This window comes from Triturus cristatus, chromosome 4_1 (assembly GCF_964204655.1).
Source record: "Triturus cristatus chromosome 4_1, aTriCri1.1, whole genome shotgun sequence".
Lineage (NCBI taxonomy): Eukaryota > Metazoa > Chordata > Amphibia > Caudata > Salamandridae > Triturus > Triturus cristatus.
Genome location: NC_140585.1, coordinates 302,007,605 through 302,028,078, shown reverse-complemented (window position 1 = coordinate 302,028,078; position 20,474 = coordinate 302,007,605). Strand labels below are relative to the sequence as shown.

General features: G+C 40.5%; 1 protein-coding gene across 2 annotated transcripts in view; it reads left to right on the top strand.

Annotated features, from left to right (window-relative positions):
• Positions 1 to 20,474, top strand: part of LOC146854820 (adenosine deaminase 2-like) — a 511,041-nt gene that overhangs the window by 373,630 nt on the left and 116,937 nt on the right. For both annotated transcript variants that reach the window (XM_085650538.1, XM_085650539.1), the window contains exon 8: positions 1,815 to 1,972. In XM_085650538.1, the coding sequence (XP_085506664.1) occupies positions 1,815 to 1,972 (158 nt within the window). The remainder of the gene's footprint in view (positions 1 to 1,814; positions 1,973 to 20,474) is intronic.

Here is a 20,474-nt window from a genome sequence, read left to right as displayed (position 1 = left end):
TGTGTCACGTTGGGCAATAATGGCATCTAGGATTGCTCCTCTGTTATGGGTTTCCTCTGAGCAGTGTTGGGTAAGGTTGTTGGTGTGTAGAAGATTATTCAGGGTTTGCATTTGCGAGTTGTTTTCTTCAGTCCAGTGTTGGTTGAGGTCGCCAAGAATTAAATTGTTAGAGTCTCGGAGTGAGCAGTAAGCAATCAAGTCGGACAAGTGTTCACTGAATGCGATGATGTTGCCAGGGGGATGGTATAGTAGATGACAGAGTAGTGCTTTGTTGTCGCTTGTCTTAATGTTGGTGGTTAGATATTCAAAGGTGTCAATTCCAGTCACGGAGATGTTGTTTATGTGTATGATTGCTATACCCCCTCCTCTTTGGTCTTTGTTGATGATTGCAAAGCCAGGGCGCACAAGCATATCCATGCTTGGCAAAGAGAAATCATTCAACCATGTCTCGGTGATGAACGCTATGTCTATGTCATGGGTGAGGATGGATTCTGCTAGCTCTGTTGCATGTTTGGTGGCTGATTTGCAGTTTATGTGCATGCAGTTGGTGGAGGTCATCTCTTTTTGGTGTTTCTTCATTGGGGGGCTCCCTGGGGATGTTAGTGAGGGAGGCCGGGGCTCTTGGGGATTTTGGAGGGGAGCAGTCTCTCCTGAATCCAGTGATCACCTGGATCTTGGTTTTGGGGAGACCGTAGAGGGAGTGTCGTACGAGGAGGCAAGATTTGCCACTTCACTCGAGAATGGAATCATATTGATCTGTGCACATGCCTGGAAGGAGCACAGTCTCTGTAATGCTTTCAAATAAGCAAAAGTCCTTGTGCTGGCTTTGAAATCAACTGAAACATTCACAGGCATGGCCCAACAATGTAAAGTAAACTTAATTCACTATGTGAAATTTACAGTGATACAACGCAAGGCATCCTGCCCAGCAGCAGAGTTTGCTGTCACCAAAGACTGTAGAGATAACAGTTTGCATAATAATTCCTTAGTAGACATCTCTACTATGACCATGAAGAGCAGAATATGCCTGGATCAGGTAGTATTACCACATTTATTAATCAATTTCTTGGTATCTTGAGACAAAGAACAGGGCAGTGTAATACTGGTTAGCAATAACAGTGCAGTGGGTCCCTATCATTATATAGATCTCATGTCCCAAGTATAAAACCTTCATTCAGTCAGTCGCTGTCATTTATATAAAGAATAGCACAGCAGGAAGGTGCATTTATCTGCTGCAATAAAATTTTAATGGGTGCAAAGATATCCCTATCCACATGCATCTTGGACACAGTGTAGGACTGCTTAAAAGAGGAGTTTGAGAGGTGGGAAATGAGACAGACAGGAAGGTGAGGGAAATAATAAAATGTTACTTGGGGAGGAGCAAATGTATAAGGAAGAGGTCTAGAGAAGAAAATTAGGAGAGGGAAAGAATGAAGGAAGAAGTAATAATACGAATGGAGGAGGGAGCGAAGAAAATAAAAGTGAATTACACCAAAAAATACATCAACCCCATGATTTGTAGAGAGCAAAAAAGAGTAAATATTAATAATCACTGATTTTTACAACGTTTTTGAAAACATTGGAATACACTGAAAACCCCCACCAAAATTAACAGCAAATAGAAAATGAAAACAAGAAAGTCTACCTATAAACCAAACCAATCTTACCTCTCTACCTTGTTCCTCTCTATTTTCATTTTCCATAATGTATTTTACTTATTTTCTCTATTTCTTTCTACTTCTGTTTTTGTACCTCCTATTTCCTATGAGTTCCATTTTTGTTTCAGTTTATTACTCTTGACTCTTTCTCTACAGATTGGCAAGGCACACCAGCCGATGAGAATGTCCTTGATGCAATACTGCTGAACACCTCCCGCATAGGCCATGGATTTGCCATCTTAAAGCATCCAGTGGCATTGGAACTCTCCAGGACAATGGATATCCCCCTAGAAATCTGTCCAGTCTCCAACCAGGTAGGCACATAAGAAAAAGTGGAACTACATGATGATATTGGTCAATGAGTGGGAAGAACTGATCAGTGCAGGACACCTAGGAGGTAAAATAACCGTGTTCGTAAGTCCAGGTGAAGCACTAGATGTCTGCTTCTCAATATGATACAGTTTTGACTTGAACGTAACATATTTATCTCATTGTAGGGGTGCCACCTGACCGGTATTTTACCCCTATAGAGTTTTCTTCTCTGTAATAATATCTGCTGCCTGCCTGCAGTGATTGTCTGTGCTACACTCTACTGAAGGCCAGCAACAGGGAGCAGTTTAGGTTCAGCAAGCACTACAACTCACCCTGCCTGGTCAATATTTACTTTCAGTGGTCCCTTTAACTTTTCTTACTATGTAATAACAGTCTTGCAAGATGCAACTTCACTCAAGCCAGTTGTCAGCAGGCTAAATGAGTGTCTCTCAAGGACATGATTTTTTTTCAATGACTGAGGAAAGAGTCAGCAGCTTCAATGTGACAGCTCATGTGGCTGTCACAATAAAAGGAAGCTAAAAAGGTGCACTTGATCGTTCATGTTCGAAGATTGTGTACACGAAGGCTCGTGCAACACAAGTAATTTCTCCAAGAGGAGTTATGTACAATCGGCCACACATTGATCTACATTGCTGGAGTCTAGTGTGGCCCCTTATTAATGGTTATGAATTGGGACAGATGAAAGTGGCCTTTATTGTTTTCAGACTAAGGAGGTAACCCATTCTCCTTGTCCATACCTAGATGTTGATTTTACCCAAATAAACCACCAAAAACCATTCTTGGCTTGCGCATGCTTCTGCACTGCACCGCGTGTATCTCCTAACTACATTTAAATTAAGGTAAATTTCTGTCCAGTAGAAAACTCCCTTGTAAGAAGAGTTTCAACAAGCGTACAAGCCGGAGCATATTATATAAGTGCCCTTGAGGTGCAACAGTTGTTTAAGACCACATTTTGCATTTCATAATGGGCTGGAGGTGTTGGTGCAGCCCTGTGATAACATGCGGCTTATGTCTCTGCTAGTACTTAAGCATCATACTTTGAATGGACTTGCAGTACCACCAGTCAAGGGAAAGAAAGGCTAGAGCTGCTTGGCGAAAAGCTTTGCGCCTTTGGGTGATGCACTATAGGATGGTGACTGACAAAAACAAAACTACATTTCCCATGAATCCTGAATTCTAACTTTGTTTGGAATGGCAGAAGCTATCTTGGATGATCAAGTATTAGTTTCCTGCTGATTCACTGCATCATTAGTAAATAATTGAGATATTTTGTTGTTGCAACTAATGATAGCAGAAACTTTGGAGGTGAACAACTTGCAATGGAAGAAATTGTTGAAATATGAAACTAAATGAAAAATTATGCAAGTGAAGAAAACTTGCTTCTGAGCAACCTACCCAAAAGGCTGATGCAAACAATATGAAATGATTAATCACGATAAATCAACAATGTGTCTCACATAATATTCGATTTGAAAAAACAATTTAGCATGAACAGCTCGAATTTCAAGATGACATTTTAATCATTGTTTAAATCACAATTATGTCATATTCATAATCAGTTATACAGAGGTCACTAAATGATCAGATTCATGCTTGCCCAATGCATTTCGGGCCTCTTTGCGGCCCTTCTTCAGGGGCAGATCTAGAAACAAGTGGAAAATGATACAAACATTTTAACATGTACGTGCAGGAAACTACTACTCACAACAATTTTTCTCATGAATTTTTAGTAAATGCAGAAAAAATGCTCAATATCTGAATTAAAGAAAACCCATGACATTATGGTCGAATGAGAAAGAATACCTTATAAAAACCAATCACCCTGAGTGTTGAAATCTATGCATGAAAACGTGTACTATGGAAGTGGGAAAAAACTGCAAAAGATTAGCAATACCTGATTGCCATGTACTCGAACACTCTGTGAATGAAAAGAAAAAATACACATCCTTAACATATGACGAAGCAAACCGTAGTTGACCAGGGTAAAAATACCAGTGTCACCCACTGACTGACCTTCTATTTCAAACAAATCACCGTATGCTGATGCAACCTAACGGGATCACTGTCATAAACAGGATTTCTGAAAAAAAATTATAATGGAGAAAACGAGTTACCGACCCCGTTATTAGACACAACTGCTCTAAACCTGCTCAGAATTACAAAACAAACTGACGCTCACCTTTTTCCGAACTCTTCGGTGTGAGCGATAAATGACCGTGCTGAACCCAACAAGTACTCCTGTGTAGGTGGAGAAGTATATTCCGCGTCTACCATATATGGACAAGACTCCATCATAAGCAAAAACGGACTAAATCACATGGTCCTCGTATCTATGCATCCGCCATGTTGGAAAAGGAAAACTCAATGGCCCGCAACCGGGTGAAATAAAGGCACTGAAAGAAGGACTAACTCGATGAAGTCGGGAACCAGGATGACCACGTAACAGAAAAAGTCAAAGAAGGTGTATAAGGGAATATAGAATGGTGTGAAGATAGAAGAAAATAATTGAAAATAATAATAAAAAATAATAATAATAAAATAAGTTAAAAATACTTTCTCTAATAATGTTGTGATGAGCATTTAAAAAAAATAATAATCAATCTCCATGTCTTCAAAAATGCGCAATACATCGTATTACAGAAAACATCCTAGATCTACTTTATCATTGATCCAGTGGGGATCTTGTGTGTTCAACCTCCTTATCCAAAAGATCTCCCTCTGTAAAAGTGTTTTTGTTAGATTTTTACCAGGGGTCGGGGCCATTTTCTCAATGACTTGGAATTTGAGTTGGGATATGGAATGTTTGTTCGTGTTCCAATGAACCGCTAGACTGCTTTTAGAGTTGGCATTGCGAATTGTACTTTTATGCTCTGAGATTCGGGTTTTTATCTTTCGCTCGGTTTTACCTATGTAAAGAAATCCACACGGACATTTTATGGCGTAAATCAAATTGATCGAATCACAAGTTGAATTGTGTTGTAGTTTGATGGTTTCCCCCGTAGAGGGGTGATGTACTATGTTACCCGTGATTACATTATTACAGTGTACACAATTTAAACAGCGTTGCATGCCTTTAAATTCAGTCTTATTGATCTTAGAAGTAATAGAGAGAATTTCTTTGATGTTTTTCGACCTTTTATAAGCAAATAAAGGTTTTTCATGAAATAAATCTTTGAAGTCTTCTTCGTTTTGTAACATATCCCATCGATTCATGACAATCTTTTTTATTTGCCTGGAACTTGTCGAATATGTAGACACGAAAACCTGTCTGGTGGATCTCTTCTTGGGTTGGATCTGTAGTAGATTTTCTCTGGTTCTTTGTTTGTTTTTTTGAGTGGCTTCACTGAGAATATTCTCCGGATATCCTTTGGATGAATACCTATTCGTCAAACTGTCAATATTTTTTTGGAACGTTTGTTCAGTGGAACAGATTCTTTTGGCACATAAAAATTGAGAAAATGGAAGGTTATGCAGCAAATTTTGTGGATGGAAACTTGTGAATAATAACGCGTTATTTTTGTCTGTTGGTTTGTGATAAATTTCTGTATGGATGATACCATCTGTTATTTTTTCTAGTACATCCAAAAATGGTAGTGAATTCTTGTTGATTGTGCTTGTTAGTTGAATATGTTCATCCTTCTGATTAAGTTGAGATATCATTCTCTCCAACGATTAAAGACTGTTTTGCCACATTATGAAAATGTCGTCGATGTATCTTCCATACATCAAAAGGTTATCCATCCATTCGTTGTCACTGTAAATGTACTGGTCTTCGAAATGGGCCATATAGGTATTTGCGTACGCGGGTGCCCCCGCAAAACCCATAGATGTACCTTTAAGTTGTAAATAATATTGGTTGTTCCACTCAAAGTAGCTGTGGTGTAAGCAAAAATGTAACATTTCTAACAAATAGACTTTGTCCGCCCTCAGGGTGGTTTGTCTCAGTAATGCCCATTCTACTGCTTCCATCCCTCCTGAATGGGGGATGGAAGTGTATAAGGATTTCACATCCAATGTACAATGGACGAAAGGTTGTAAAAAATGGTCGATGTATTGTCCAATCGGTTCAAAAATGGTCCCGCACCCTGTGACTATGGGCCTGAACGGTGGATCCAAGAGATCTTTATGGATCTTCGGTAGCATGTATAATCCAGGTTTACTCGGATTTTCTTTGGTTAAAAACAATCTGGACAATACATCGACCATTTTTTACAACCTTTCGTCCAGGAATGGACATCATATATCAAAGACACCACTCATTTTCTACAAAAGTTACAAAATGTAAAGATCACTAACAATACTGTACTTTGTACATTGGATGTGAAATCCCTATACCAGTATTATTTACAACTTAAAGGTACATCTATGGGTTTTGCGGGGGCACCCACGTACGCAAATACCTATATGGCCCATTTCGAAGACCAGTACATTTACAGTGACAACGAATGGATGGATAACCTTTTGATGTATGCAAGATACATCGACGACATTTTCATAATGTGGCAAAACAGTCTTGAATCGTTGGAGAGAATGATATCTCAACTTAATCAGAAGGATGAACATATTCAACTAACAAGCACAATCGACAAGAATTCACTACCATTTTTGGATGTACTAGTAAAAATAACAGATGGCATCATCCATACAGAAATTTATCACAAACCAACAGACAAAAATAACGCGTTATTATTCACAAGTTTCCATCCACAAAATTTGCTGCATAACCTTCCATTTTCTAAATTTTTACGTGCCAAAAGAATCTGTTCCACTGAACAAACGTTCCAAAAAAATATTGACAGTTTGACGAATAGGTATTCATCCAAAGGATATCCGGAGAATATTCTCAGTGAAGCCACTCAAAAAAACCAAACAAAGAACCAGAGAAAATCTACTACAGATCCAACCCAAGAAGAGATCCACCAGACAGGTTTTCGTGTCTACATATTTGACAAGTTCCAGGCAAATAAAAAAGATTGTCATGAATCGATGGGATATGTTACAAAATGAAGAAGACTTCAAAGATTTATTTCATGAAAAACCTTTGTTTGCTTATAAAAGGTCGAAAAACATCAAATACATTTTCTCTATTACTTCTAAGATCAATAAGACTGAATTTAAAGGCATGCAACGCTGTTTAAATTGTGTACACTGTAATAATGTAATCACGGGTAACATAGTACATCACCCCTCTACGGGGGAAACCATCAAACTACAACACAATTCAACTTGTGATTCGATCAATTTGATTTACGCCATAAAATGTCCGTGTGGATTTCTCTACATAGGTAAAACCGAGCGAAAGATAAAAACCCGAATCTCAGAGCATAAAAGTACAATTCGCAATGCCAACTCTAAAAGCAGTCTAGCGGTTCATTGGAACACGAACAAACATTTCATATCCCAACTCAAATTCCAAGTCATTGAGAAAATGGCCCGACCCCTGGTAAAATCCTAACAAAAACACTTTTACAGAGGGAGATCTTTTGGATAAGGAGGTTGAACACACAAGATCCCCACGGGATCAATGATAAAGTAGATCTAGGATTTTTTCTGTAATACGATGTATTGCGCATTTTTGAAGACATGGAGACTGATTTTTTTTTTTTTTTAAATGCTCATCACAACATTATTAGAGAAAGTATTTTTTACTTATTTTATTATTATTATTTTTTATTATTATTTTCAATTATTTTCTTCTATCTTCACACCATTCTATATTCCCTTATACACCTTCTTTGACTTTTTCTGTTACGTGGTCATCCTGGTTCCCGACTTCATCGAGTTAGTCCTTCTTTCAGTGCCTTTATTTCACCCGGTTGCGGGCCATTGAGTTTTCCTTTTCCAACATGACGGATGCATAGATACGAGGACCATGTGATTTAGTCCGTTTTTGCTTATGATGGAGTCTTGTCCATATATGGTAGACGCGGAATATACTTCTCCACCTACACAGGAGTACTTGTTGGGTTCAGCACGGTCATTTATCGCTCACACCGAAGAGTTCGGAAAAAGGTGAGCGTCAGTTCGTTTTGTAATTCTGAGCAGGTTTAGAGCAGTTGTGTCTAATAACGGGGTCGGTAACTCGTTTTCTCCATTATTATTTTTTTTCAGAAATCCTGTTTATGACAGTGATCCCGTTAGGTTGCATCAGCATACGGTGATTTGTTTGAAATAGAAGGTCAGTCAGTGGGTGACACTGGTATTTTTACCCTGGTCAACTACGGTTTGCTTTGTCATATGTTAAGGATGTGTATTTTTTCTTTTCGTTCACAGAGTGTTCGAGTACATGGCAATCAGGTATTGCTAATCTTTTGCGGTTTTTTCCCGCTTCCATAGTACACGTTTTCATGCATAAATTTCAACACTCAGGGTGATTGGTTTTTATAAGGTATTCTTTCTCATTCGACCATAATGTCATGGTTTTCTTTAATTCAGATATTGAGCATTTTTTCTGCATTTACTAAAAATTCATGAGAAAAATTGTTGTGAGTAGTAGTTTCCTGCACGTACATGTTAAAATGTTTGTATCATTTTCCACTTGTTTCTAGATCTGCCCCTGAAGAAGGGCCGCAAAGAGGCCCGAAATGCATTGGGCAAGCATGAATCTGATCATTTACTGACCTCTGTATAACTGATTATGAATATGACATAATTGTGATTTAAACAATGATTAAAATGTCATCTTGAAATTTGAGCTGTTCATGCAAAAGTGTTTTTTCAAATCGAATATTATGTGAGACACATTGTTGATTTATCGTGATTAATCATTTCATATTGTTTGCATCAGCCTTTTGGGTAGGTTGCTCAGAAGCAAGTTTTCTTCACTTGCATAATTTTTCATTTAAACTCCTAGGCCTGTCTAGACAGCCAGCCCTTCTCGGAAGCACCCCTGTATAAAACGTACTAAGTTGTACAATTAAAAAAATAGAGTGCCTTTCTTATATCCATATAGCCGGGAATATGAAACTACCCACAGACAAGTGTTTCTATAAATTAAGTCATGAATAGAAAACTAACTTAAGTTTTAAAGTACTGAATCTAAGTTGCACACAGATTGTTGAACTATATTCAATGACTGAACATTGGGATCCGTATTACATAAAGTTAAAGGATAGAATCCTATCACTAAAGACTTATATATATTGTGATGTACATACTATTTTAAGGTATTGGTAATTCAAGAGAGGTAATTAACTTAATGTTAGAGATGGCATTATATACTAACATTTGTACATTTCATTTCGCAGAACGTACATCCAATGTGCAACATTGCATGCATCAGAGTCTAAAAATTAAATCAAAGTTAGTAACATGCCCTAAAGATAGTGAAAGACTATTATCTCATGATAACAGAGTTTATACAGTCTTGTTTACATTCCAGTTTCAGGAAGGATAGAACTTTCCACCAGACAAGAGAGCTTGCAATGTAGAACTATTCAGACGGTATATCAATTTATATGCTTAGTCTACATGTAACATAATATTCACAATTGTTAAAAAATCTTATATTGTTTTAGATACACACTGTAACCAGTAGAAGCCCATGCCTGGCAGTGTGATGAGCTATTGTGGTTTATCCAGTGTCTCTGTTTTCTCTCGCATCCCACTTTACTTTACCTGAGTTCATTGCTGGTCAACAGATTTCTTTTTTGTAAGATCAGGGGTGAAAAGTGGAAAGAGTGGAAGCAGTTGTACTTATAGATGCAGATTACAATGTTAGTCCTTCCTGAAAAGCCTCTTCTGTGATATGTAGTATTTTTTAACAATATTGTTGAACCTGGCCCTCTCTGCAAGGTCGTCCCCAAACATTTTGCCTTCACCTCAGTTGGTTTTCTGCATTAGCTTGTGTTGGCATTCTGTAAGAAATTGGTTTACTGGTTTAGGGGGATGAAATCCTCCTTATGCAGCAACCACAATTCTTGTCAGGGTGCAGTCCCAAACAAACCCTAAATTAACCTGTGCTCAAACCTCAGGTAGCTTGGCACAGAGAAGTCAGGCTTAGCTCAGCAGCAATGTGTAAAGTATTTGTGCAATGCTTCAAAACACCACAAAAAGACAACACATCAGTTTAGAAACAGAGAGTAAATTGACTAAATAAAACAAGACCAAAACAACAAAAATCCAATCAGTAAAACTGATGATATGCAATTTTAAATATTTTAGTAAAAAATTGCCTCAAGATGAGTAAAGCGCCAACTGTGAATATCTGGCCGCAACAGACTGAGAACAAAGTCACAAGTTCAGTTAGGTCCGCTGAACAGCGTACCTTAAATCCTGGTTTGCGGAGCGTTGTGAGGATCTGTGTCAAAATGCGTTGTGCAGTGAACACGATGTGTCAGTTCTTAGATGGGGCTAGGCTGCAGAGTGAGGTCCTGCGTCATTGTCGAGGATTCTGTCGCCGAGTGCTTGCAATGCAAAGACCAGCATCAAGGATGTGTTGCATAGTCATAGTGATGCCTTGGTTTATTATGAGGAGCTGAGAGGCTGTGATGAGGAATTCGTCATCAAGTCTGCAATTAATGAGAGATGTGAGGGCCTGAGTCGAGGATGCGTCACACAGCAGTAGTTCTGAACAAGTTGCGGAGACAATGTGGGTCTTTGCGATGGTTCCGATCCGTGCAATAGCGGTGATGTGTCGATTCTGCCTGACGAGTTGGCGCACAGTAGAGGAGATGCAACAGTTTCGCAGAATCCACAGAGGCTTGGAGAGCACCTTAGTCCCATTTTCAAAGGTCCCGGTTTGGGGTGGCATCACTTGGCAGGGTAGACTCAGATGGCAGAGTCCAGGTGCTCAGTTCAAGGTTGTTGGAGCCTTCTGTCCCTGAGGCTCAAGTCAAAAGACCAGCCAACTAGCCCTTGGAGCCACTTTGGGATCCTGAGTGCAACAGATGTAGATACAGTCCTTCTCACCCAGACAAAAGGGCAGCAGGTCAGGACAGCAGGGCAGTAGTCCTTCAGAGCAGCATTCCAGCAGAATGGCCGTCCTTTCAGCAGCATAGCAGTGTTTCTTCCTGGTAGTGTATCCACAGGTCCAGAAGTGTACTGAACAGTTGGAGTCTGAGGTCAAATATGTATACCCAGTTGTACCTTTGAAGTGGGAAGAAGCCTCCAGAGGTTCCCTGTTGAAGTCACCAGGCATCTTGCTTTCCCTGTCAAGGCTTCATGGTTATCTACATGGAGGATGCAGCCCTTTGTGTGGAGTCAGGACACAGCCTATTCAAGTGTAAGTAGGGCTGATCTCATCTTCGCCCTCCCATCCTGCCTGTGATGGCCCATCCAGGCTCACCTAAGCTCTATATAGTGTGTGGCTGTCTAGGAGGAACACACAAAACCCAACTCTCAGCTACATCCAGTGATGTGATTCACAAATAGGCTACAAGTACTAAATGGCTTAGGCAGGAAAACGTCAACTTTCTAAAAGTAGCATTTTCAAATTTGTGATGTAAAATCCAACTTCACCATAAGCCAGGATTTTTCATTACAATTCTAAAGACACCTAACATGAACTGGTTCCCTGCTCCCATTTGGAAAATACAGCCTATTAAAGGTAATGAGATAACTCCACTGTTATCTTATTAGAGAGGCAGGCTGTGTAGTAATGAAAAACAAGGGGCCTAACCCTTCCTTTTTGATTCATATAAGTAACCCCTAGTCTAGGTCCTTGGCAGCTTGGAGGGCAGGAAACAGTGTATTTAAAAAGTTGGACATATTTTCTTAAGTTTTACATGTCCTGGGAGTGAAAAACTCCTAAATGTGTTTATCACTACTGCGAAGCCTATCTTTACAATAGGATAACATTGGGTTACCTTATTACATTTAATAAGTGCTATCTTTTGATTGGGAGCAGATGGGGATGTCAAGTTTTCACTCAAATCAATTGTAGTTAGAATCCTCTTTAAAGGTAATGTTGGATTTTAAATTATAATTCTGAAAATGCTACTTTTATAAAGTTGGCATTTTCATGTTCTCACCTCATGTGCATTCTGCCAGTCTCCTGGGTCACATGACTGTGAATGGCTCTACTTTTGGGGTTTGTGTATTCCTGCCAGACAGTGAGACAAAAGGGGATCAGGTTTTGGCAGGATGGGTCAGTCTGCCAGGATGACTGAGGGTGAAGCTATTCCCCACTTATACTTTAAAGGCCTTGCCTCCAGCACACACAAAGGAACCTGACACCAGTTTTTTGTCAGCACAGTCTTCTTGGAGCCTTGATAGGGGAAGGAGAAATATTTCCAGAGCCAGATGTGGGAGTAACAAAGGCAGGGCCAATTGAATTATGTGATTGTGCGGCCTAATTTCTTTCCACATAATTATGGATTTGCCACATCTGCCACTTCATTTATCATTTTCGCCATAACCTGCAGATTTTAACACAATACATTTTTTTCCAGCTCAAACGGTTCAAAAGTTAATAAAAATGCAGCAACACATGCTTCTGTGCAATGGAATGCCCTTTGCATGTGTTGACTGGTCACCTTTCTGTTGCTTATTGCTAAATGTGAGTGTCAAAAGTTATTAAACATGCAGCCACACATGCTGCTGTGCAATGGAATGCCCTTTGCAAGTGTTGACTGGTCACCTTTCTGTTGCGTATTGCTAAATTGAGTGTTAAACCCCTACAAACCAGGTGCAACCTATGCCCAGACAGTGCAACAAGTGTAAAAATGAATAAGTAATGAAGTGATACTATCATATAATATGCAGCATTGCACTTCTTAATTTGCCTTTTCGTGTCAACCCTGCCACATAATTTGTCTCTCCACTGCCACATAATTACAGTGACCCTGAGTATAGGAAGTACAGGGAATCCCCCACTTCAAAAGGCTGGCACCAGGTGTAAATATTGGACCTCTTGAGCCACTCTCCATTACACAGCTGGACCTGTGGACATTGCAGAAGAAGGACTACCTTGTTCCCCAGAGTATTGCCCTGCTGTTTGAGGCTGGCATTCTTTCCCAGATGATTGCCCTGCTGCTACCAGAGGACTACCCTGTTGCCTGAGGCTTGCCTTGTTAAATAGAGGACTGCCCTGAAGCATCAGACCTGCCCTATTTTCTGGGAAGGAAGACTGGACCTGGTTCCTTCATCCTAGGCCAAGCTGGGTGACTCCAAGAGACATTTGGCTGACATCCTGTTTAGAGCAACCAGGACATAACCAGCTCCATAAGCCTCCATGCAACTGTACCTCCCTAGACCTGTCACACCCCTGCTGACCTCTGCTAGAGCGAGTCTCTGGTCCCCAAGAGGTGCCTTCTCAGATCCTGAACCATCGAAGTGCATCATAGTGCAATCCTCTTCAAGAAAATGAGAAATCCTGAAGTTCTGAACTGCTCACAACAGCAAATGGGTCAGTTCATACCGAGAATCTGACACCAGTGACGACTATCAACATGATGCTCTGGTGAACCTGATTGTTTACACTAAAGTGATTGCCAGTGACAACCAGCAACGCGGGCTCTGCACTTCGCACTGTAGCAATGACAAACCGTGGTGCGTGCCAAAGCGAAGCTCCAGCAACGACTGTCAATGATGCCTAACTGGATCTGTCCGCAACAGGAGCAACAGCAATGACCATCCACAATGCTCTTGCTGCTCTTCGCAGCTTTGCCCACCTCAAACAAAACTCTTCACACCAGACTTTGAGAAGGTAACGTTTTCAGCTGGACTAACCTTGTTCCTGTATCCGGCTCACGTTCCATTGAAGTCGGCCTGAACTTGTGACTTTCCCATGGTCTAGCACAGCCAGATGACCACGAGTGGCACTTTGTGCTTGTAGGTGCTATAACTACCTAAAAAGTATATCTCCAGTTCTAGTGATTGGATTTTGGCATTTTTGTCTCATTTTATTTATTAAAATGTACTCTATTGTTCTAAATTACTTTGGGATTTTTCTTGTGTTGTGTTTTCACTTTATTACTGTTTGTGTGCTGCATAAATACTTTACACAGTGTCTTTAAGCTAAGCTTGACTGGTTTTGTGCCAAGCTACCAGACGATTAAGCACAAGTTAATTTAGAAACATTTGTTGTTCACCTTGACAAGGGTTGTGGTTGTTGCTTGAGTAGAGTTTTCTCTGGCCTCAATAAATAACAGTAATGTCTTTCTAATATGCATTACAAGGATGTACATTGTGCACCAGTGAGATCCCATTGAAGCATTCAGTCATTTCCTTGACGTCTAGATCTATGCAAGTGAGGGAACATCTTTGGCCCATATTACAGACTCAAGCAGAAGACCAAACTTGCTATCTGGTAGTTAACTGATTGTGTGCAACATAGGAAGGGCAAATAGCATTTACAACGCTGCTATTACATCGCGTTCCTTTTACAACGCGGTCGTTACAACGACCACGTTGTTGGAACGTGATGCCTTTACATCGCAAGTCATAAGATCGACTTGCTGTAGGGGGTGCTCTAACCTAAGGAGTAGTATAATTTACTGTTCCAACACATTTCCCTACTATTGTGCAGGCTGGAATTGGAATAGTAAATTATACTATTTCTCAGTCCAGCGCGCCCCCTACAGCAAGTCGATCTAATGTTTCCAGCTGAAAGGCAATATTTCTCTCCATGTGTTCCCATACCTGGCGTGTCATGCAGTTTGGTGCTTACTTTCTCTCCATGTGAAAGGACAGTAGATGTTTCAGCATCCAGGCTAATGTGCTGCATAGCTAAATACATATAAGGTCCCAAAGGCCAGACTGATTGCATTGCAAATGCATGTTATCCTCATGGCCCCCACTCGTCATGGAGTTTCAGTAAATTAAATTGCGCAACTGCTAACCAAGCTAAAACTTTACAAAAAAAAGTTAGTATTATTAGTATTATTCAAAGGCGTAACCAATGCATTTACAAATGCTTGTAGAGGCTGCAGTGAAATAAATCAGGAGATCCTTTTCTGATCAGGTTTCTGAAATGACCATAGTAAGTTAGGAGAACGATTCAAACATGGCTTACCTCTAAGATGCTATGCTTATTAAGAATGTGCTCACTAGGAATAGCCATACCTTGCTGTTCTACAATATACCCTATTTTACCCCTATATCTAGAAATGTGTTCCTCAAAATGAACCATGTATAACATTTTTAGAAACAGGGTTGTAGGGATATGCCATTCCTCCACTCCGCTGTGATAAGGGTTTGGCTCATTTACGACACTCACTTATTTACTAAAACAAGGATTTTTTAAAATTTCTAAACGTGTCGTGATTTGATGCCGATGGGCAGTGTCCCCCATCTCCAGCATCACTGTCTGTGGTGGTTCTGTTGTACCGGTATCGCGGACTCCTGTTGATGCTGTCTTTTGATAATCTGAAAAGATAATTGTTGGAAAGTGGATTATTGTGAGGGGCAAATGTAGGTCTGCCACTGGCAATAAGGCCACTAACACAGTATAGGGCTCATAATAGGTCTTAGAAAATTATTCCTATGCTCAACCCCTGGTAACGTGGCTGCGAGTAGACAGGCTTAACTTCAAAGACAGGTATGTAAAGCATTTTAAAAAACACAAATTCGGTAAATAATTAATATACAACACATAATAAAAATCCAACACCAATTTATAAAAATAGGAAATATTTGTATCTTTCAAATGACAGCAAAAGGACAAAAATCCAATGTAGGGAACCGGAGATAAGAATTTTTAAAGATTTATCACTTTATAGCACTTGGAAACATATAGCACCCTGTTGGGATATCTGGTCGTGATAGACCGGCTCAAAGTCAAAGTTTCAGGCCGACCGTGATGGAGACCTGTGCGGCTACCACTCACAGTACGTCCCGGTCACAGTTTTTACCTTCGGACTTAGAAACTTTTCTGGAGCTTTTCCTCGCGGGGTCCCACGATGCTCTTCACCAGGCCGGATTCGGTGTGGGTTTGCCGGCCTCGGATATCTTCTACTCCCGGTCAAACTCTGGAAGTTGAACCTATGGAGCTTTTAGCGGGACGAACCTGAGTGTCTTGGCCGACACGCGGTTGAAGGCAGGCGGCTTGGCTAACCAGATTGAGTCTGTCCCCCTATGGAGCTTTTTTTCAAAGTTGCTACAAAGTTCTCCAAACTCCTGGAACTTCTTCCTGAAGTTCCCCAAGGGGTCCCAAAGTGCCTCAAACTCACCCCAAGGGTCTGGAAGCTCCAAGATGGTCCTTGAAAGTTGAGGACTTCAGTTCCCGCAATCCACTTGGACAAAACCCTTACAAATCCACTGGTGTTCTCCAGGTTGAGGATCCTTGGTGGTGATGGTCCAGGTAATCTCTGTTAACCTGTAGCTTGCAGGGAGTCTACACTTTAGTTCTTTTTCAGCAAGGTAATCCACAGGGCTGTAGTTTCAGCTGGTGCAGTCTTCAGAGGGCAGGCCTTAGAATTTTGCATCCCAACTTCTCAGCATGGCAACGTCTTGCTTTCTTAAGTTTCAAGCAGCAGATCTGAAAGACTCTGCCCCTCTCAGATACTTATTCCAAGCTATCTGGGTCAAGCAGGAGGTCACTGCGGACCAATGGGAGCAGGACAACTCCCCAAGATTATGACCACATACTGTAGAGTGTAGCATTATTTTGTCCCAGAGTGCACCAAATCCTCCAAATTCATAATGCCTGATTTTCCCGCAGGGAGGTAAGAGCTGGCTAAACACACCCCTAGGATGGCTTACTTTCCATAAACTCTCCCCCTTGCATCTGTGCATTCCTTCCATAAGCCTAGCTCTGGCTAATCCGCTTAACTTTGACCAATCAGGACAGACCACTGGAAGGTTGAATCTGGTCTTACAAAAAAAAAAATCTTATAACTTCTTGTATGTACACTTTAGGATAAATTCAACCATATCATATTCTTGAGCTTATTAATACAATTCGGGGCAGTCTTTGAATGGTACTTCTAGCCCTCTCCTATCAAGAGTTATTAGTTAATAACTTCCTACCATGTTAACCTATGTAGCAGGGGATTTGCAATGGGACTTGGGCCATTTTTCCAGCACCAGGACTTACAAAAACATATTTTATAAGTACTTGGATTATATCTACAGGCCCCCACCCCATGGGACAACTAGGAGAGACTTTAGGGGTTCTGAATCTGTAGAAATATTGCAGATCCTCCCTCCACAGAGCTCCTAGCATCAAAGTCGAATTTGGGCAGCACTTTATCACAATGTGGGGAGTGAAATGTGAAATTTCACTTCACCCAGGGCATATAAAACTCATTTTATAAGGGTCTACCGTATAACTACCTCACCCCTCACCCCTGGGACACCTAGGGAAGATCCTGGGGGTTCCTAATATGCCAATACATTGTAGGTTATCCATTTGTAAGTGTCCTAAATCCCAAAGTCGAGTTTGAGCACAATTTACTTTTTAAAAGCAGTCCTCCCACCCAGGGCTACTTTTAAACTTACCTCAGGCTTCAGCAGTGCACATAGGCAAGTGCAGAAAAAGCTGCTGGCCTCTAAACTGCCATGCCCTATTGTGGGCTAGGGACTTCTAGGTAGTTTTAATCCCCCTGCCCTAATATTTAATAGGGTCTGATAGGGTAGGTCATGCCAACCACAGGGGGTACCCCAACCCTTAGTGTACCCTAGTGTATGTAGGTGTTTTCACTGTATTCTAAATGTCTCTTTCAGCATAGCACTGGCCCTGGGACTGATTAGGCAAGGTCCAGGGTCAGTCAGAGTCAGTTACCACGAGTACCATTCAGCAAAAAGTTGGGGGGTGCGCAGGGCACAAGATGACTTAGCAACAATTATGGATAAAGTGCCTCTGCTGGATTGGTGTGATGTTATCTTCAAAAGTACATGAAGGAATGAGTCCCTAACAAGTTGCAGGTTTCATTGAATCAAATCGCTCAATCAAAGATATAAGCCTTCTTGAGTCAAATAAATTGAACAAACCGTAAAGGTTTATTTAATTAAAAAATCATACAGATGGTAAAAATATAGTCAGTCAATAAGTCAATAATAATGAGGAATTGATGCAGCATGGGAAGACTTGAGGTCCATCAGAGCAAAATTCAAGAATATAGTTCTCATCCCAGGAATCAGAGAACAGGTCTCAGGTAAATAACAGAATCTCAAAGAAAGTGTGGCTCACCTCCAAAATGAGACTTCTGTTATAGCAAAATTCACAGTCAGCACATGTCGCACAAAATGTTACACAGGCTGAACAAATCATGATACAAAATAAAATGTCCTAATGTAATCGCATGTGGCAGTACAAATGCTGTCACACAGAAAACTATGACACACTTATGAAATGAATAGGTTCTCTGAAACTCAGGTAGGAAGAATGGAAGATCCTTGAACAGTTACAGTTGAGTTCACCAAGGAAAATATATCACGACAGAGCATGTCTGTTGTGCACAATCTGATGCGTGCAGAGAGAGAAAGAATGTAAACATACAGTTATGTGTAGAATTCAAGATGGGGGTGAGACCTGGTTCAGGCCTACTGTGGCCAACTTAAGAAAACTTATTTAAAAAGTGTGAAAAATTATCCAGAATTAAAAACAAATATGTATTCAATCAAACAACATCTCATACAGATCTCCCATCTGATGGTAAAATCAATAATATCTCAAACTATTTTTATCTAAACAGTTTGTAACACAGTTTCCATTGTTTTCACTCTCTTGTGCCTCAAATCTTTCAGAGTCTTAATATAATCATACCCTCGCGGTTTCAGGTCCTCCAGCTCAATCCTCTGCTTCCTCGCAGACGTTGTTGACACCTTCTTTTCATTGTCAGAATTTAAATCTTGACAAACAAAAATGATTTCCCTCTTGAGCTTATTTCCTTCTTAAGTCCTCATTAAACAAGTAAATCACTCTTTCTGTGAATGCAGTTTAAAGTCTAACTGAAATATAAATTCACTTCCGGTCTCATTATAGTTAGGAAATGATGCTGTTTATTTAAACTCAATTACAAAACATCATTATGAGCTTCAATAAAGCATGTTTCCGCAACAGTAAAAAGATTTTTCACTTAAGTCTCATATTTCAACAACACAACTAATTGCATATTCATATCATACACAAAACCTTTTGTCAAAATTCCTATCCATATTTATATTGTACATAAAATCATTAGACAAATTTCCTGATGACGCGACCTTTCGGTGGACTTAAGTATAGTTCACACCACCTTCATCAGAACATAATGTTAAAAACAGTGACCTCCTTTCAGAATAAAAGAGCTCCTATTAAAGTACACTGAAGAACCTGGCTTTCCATCCTGTCCCATCCAGCTCTCAGAAAAGCAGCAATCCACAAATCTGTCTGGAGGGAAACCTCCACCTCTCTCTTCTCCTCCAGCAAGGCCCTCATCTCCCAAAATGGAACATAGGGTCTTCCTTGCATTGTGCCCTTCACAAACACACATACTCCTGCCCACACACACATTCAGATGCGTCTAGTGTCCAATGTACTATACCTCTCCTTGGGCACAAATACATTCTAGCGCGCTCATGCAACCTCACACTCTGTCTCCTATGTGATGTACCTTCCTTGAGGAGCACGCACACGCAACTGCTCACACTATTCCTCCTGCCCTGCACTATCTCTCAGGCACATATACAACTTCACGCACACATGCAATCATTTGCGCTATTTCTTCTCCACTGTACCATCTCTCAGGCACACGACCATCCTCGCGCATAAACACAATTGCTTGCCCTATTTTTCCTGCACTGTACCATGACTCAGGCACATATAGATCCCTGGGCTGTACACAACCCAATGCAGGCCAAGGGTTGTAAAGTTAAGTACACAGCAGCAGAGTTTTACTGGAGTGGGCCAGGAGGTGCCACTCATGTGATACAGGCAAAATGGATCTGTTCAATTAAGTGATCACTACAACCATGGTATACTGCCACCAATGCACTTGTGTGACTACAATTCAGGTGAAGGCAGTAGCCTTACACCTCCTGAGGGTACCTAAGCAGACCGCAGGCCATGACAAAGGCATAGATCAGGGCACACACACATGAACCATGTTCACTAATGACCAAAACTCATTACCAAGGATCCTGATCAACACTCAGGGCATGGGTACACGTCTGTTACCATGCTAGGGAATTTTACGTCCCAACGCACAGGAAAAAGCTGGAAAATTCTCTTTAAAAAGCAAGATATCATCTTCCCACCCAATTATGTGGAAAGTTAAAATAGCCAGTTGTAATACAGACATAGTAAATCTCTCTAAATATAAATTCTTCATCAATCAAAAATTATCACGCACATAACTCTGATTTTATTCACTCTCCCCAACTAATCCTATTTGCCCATTACGCCAAGCCTGCTCATTCACCATGCACAACACCCCTTTCCGTTCTTGCGTCATTCTCTGTCTAGGATGCAATGTTAAATACCTCATTTTCTCTTCTTTCTCTTGCTGTAAATGAATCACTTTAGCTTAATCTACACTATTCCTACTAATTTCCACCTTTCTTTCATTATATTACCTAATAGTTTCAGACTTTGCTTCATTTAATTTCATTCAATTTACA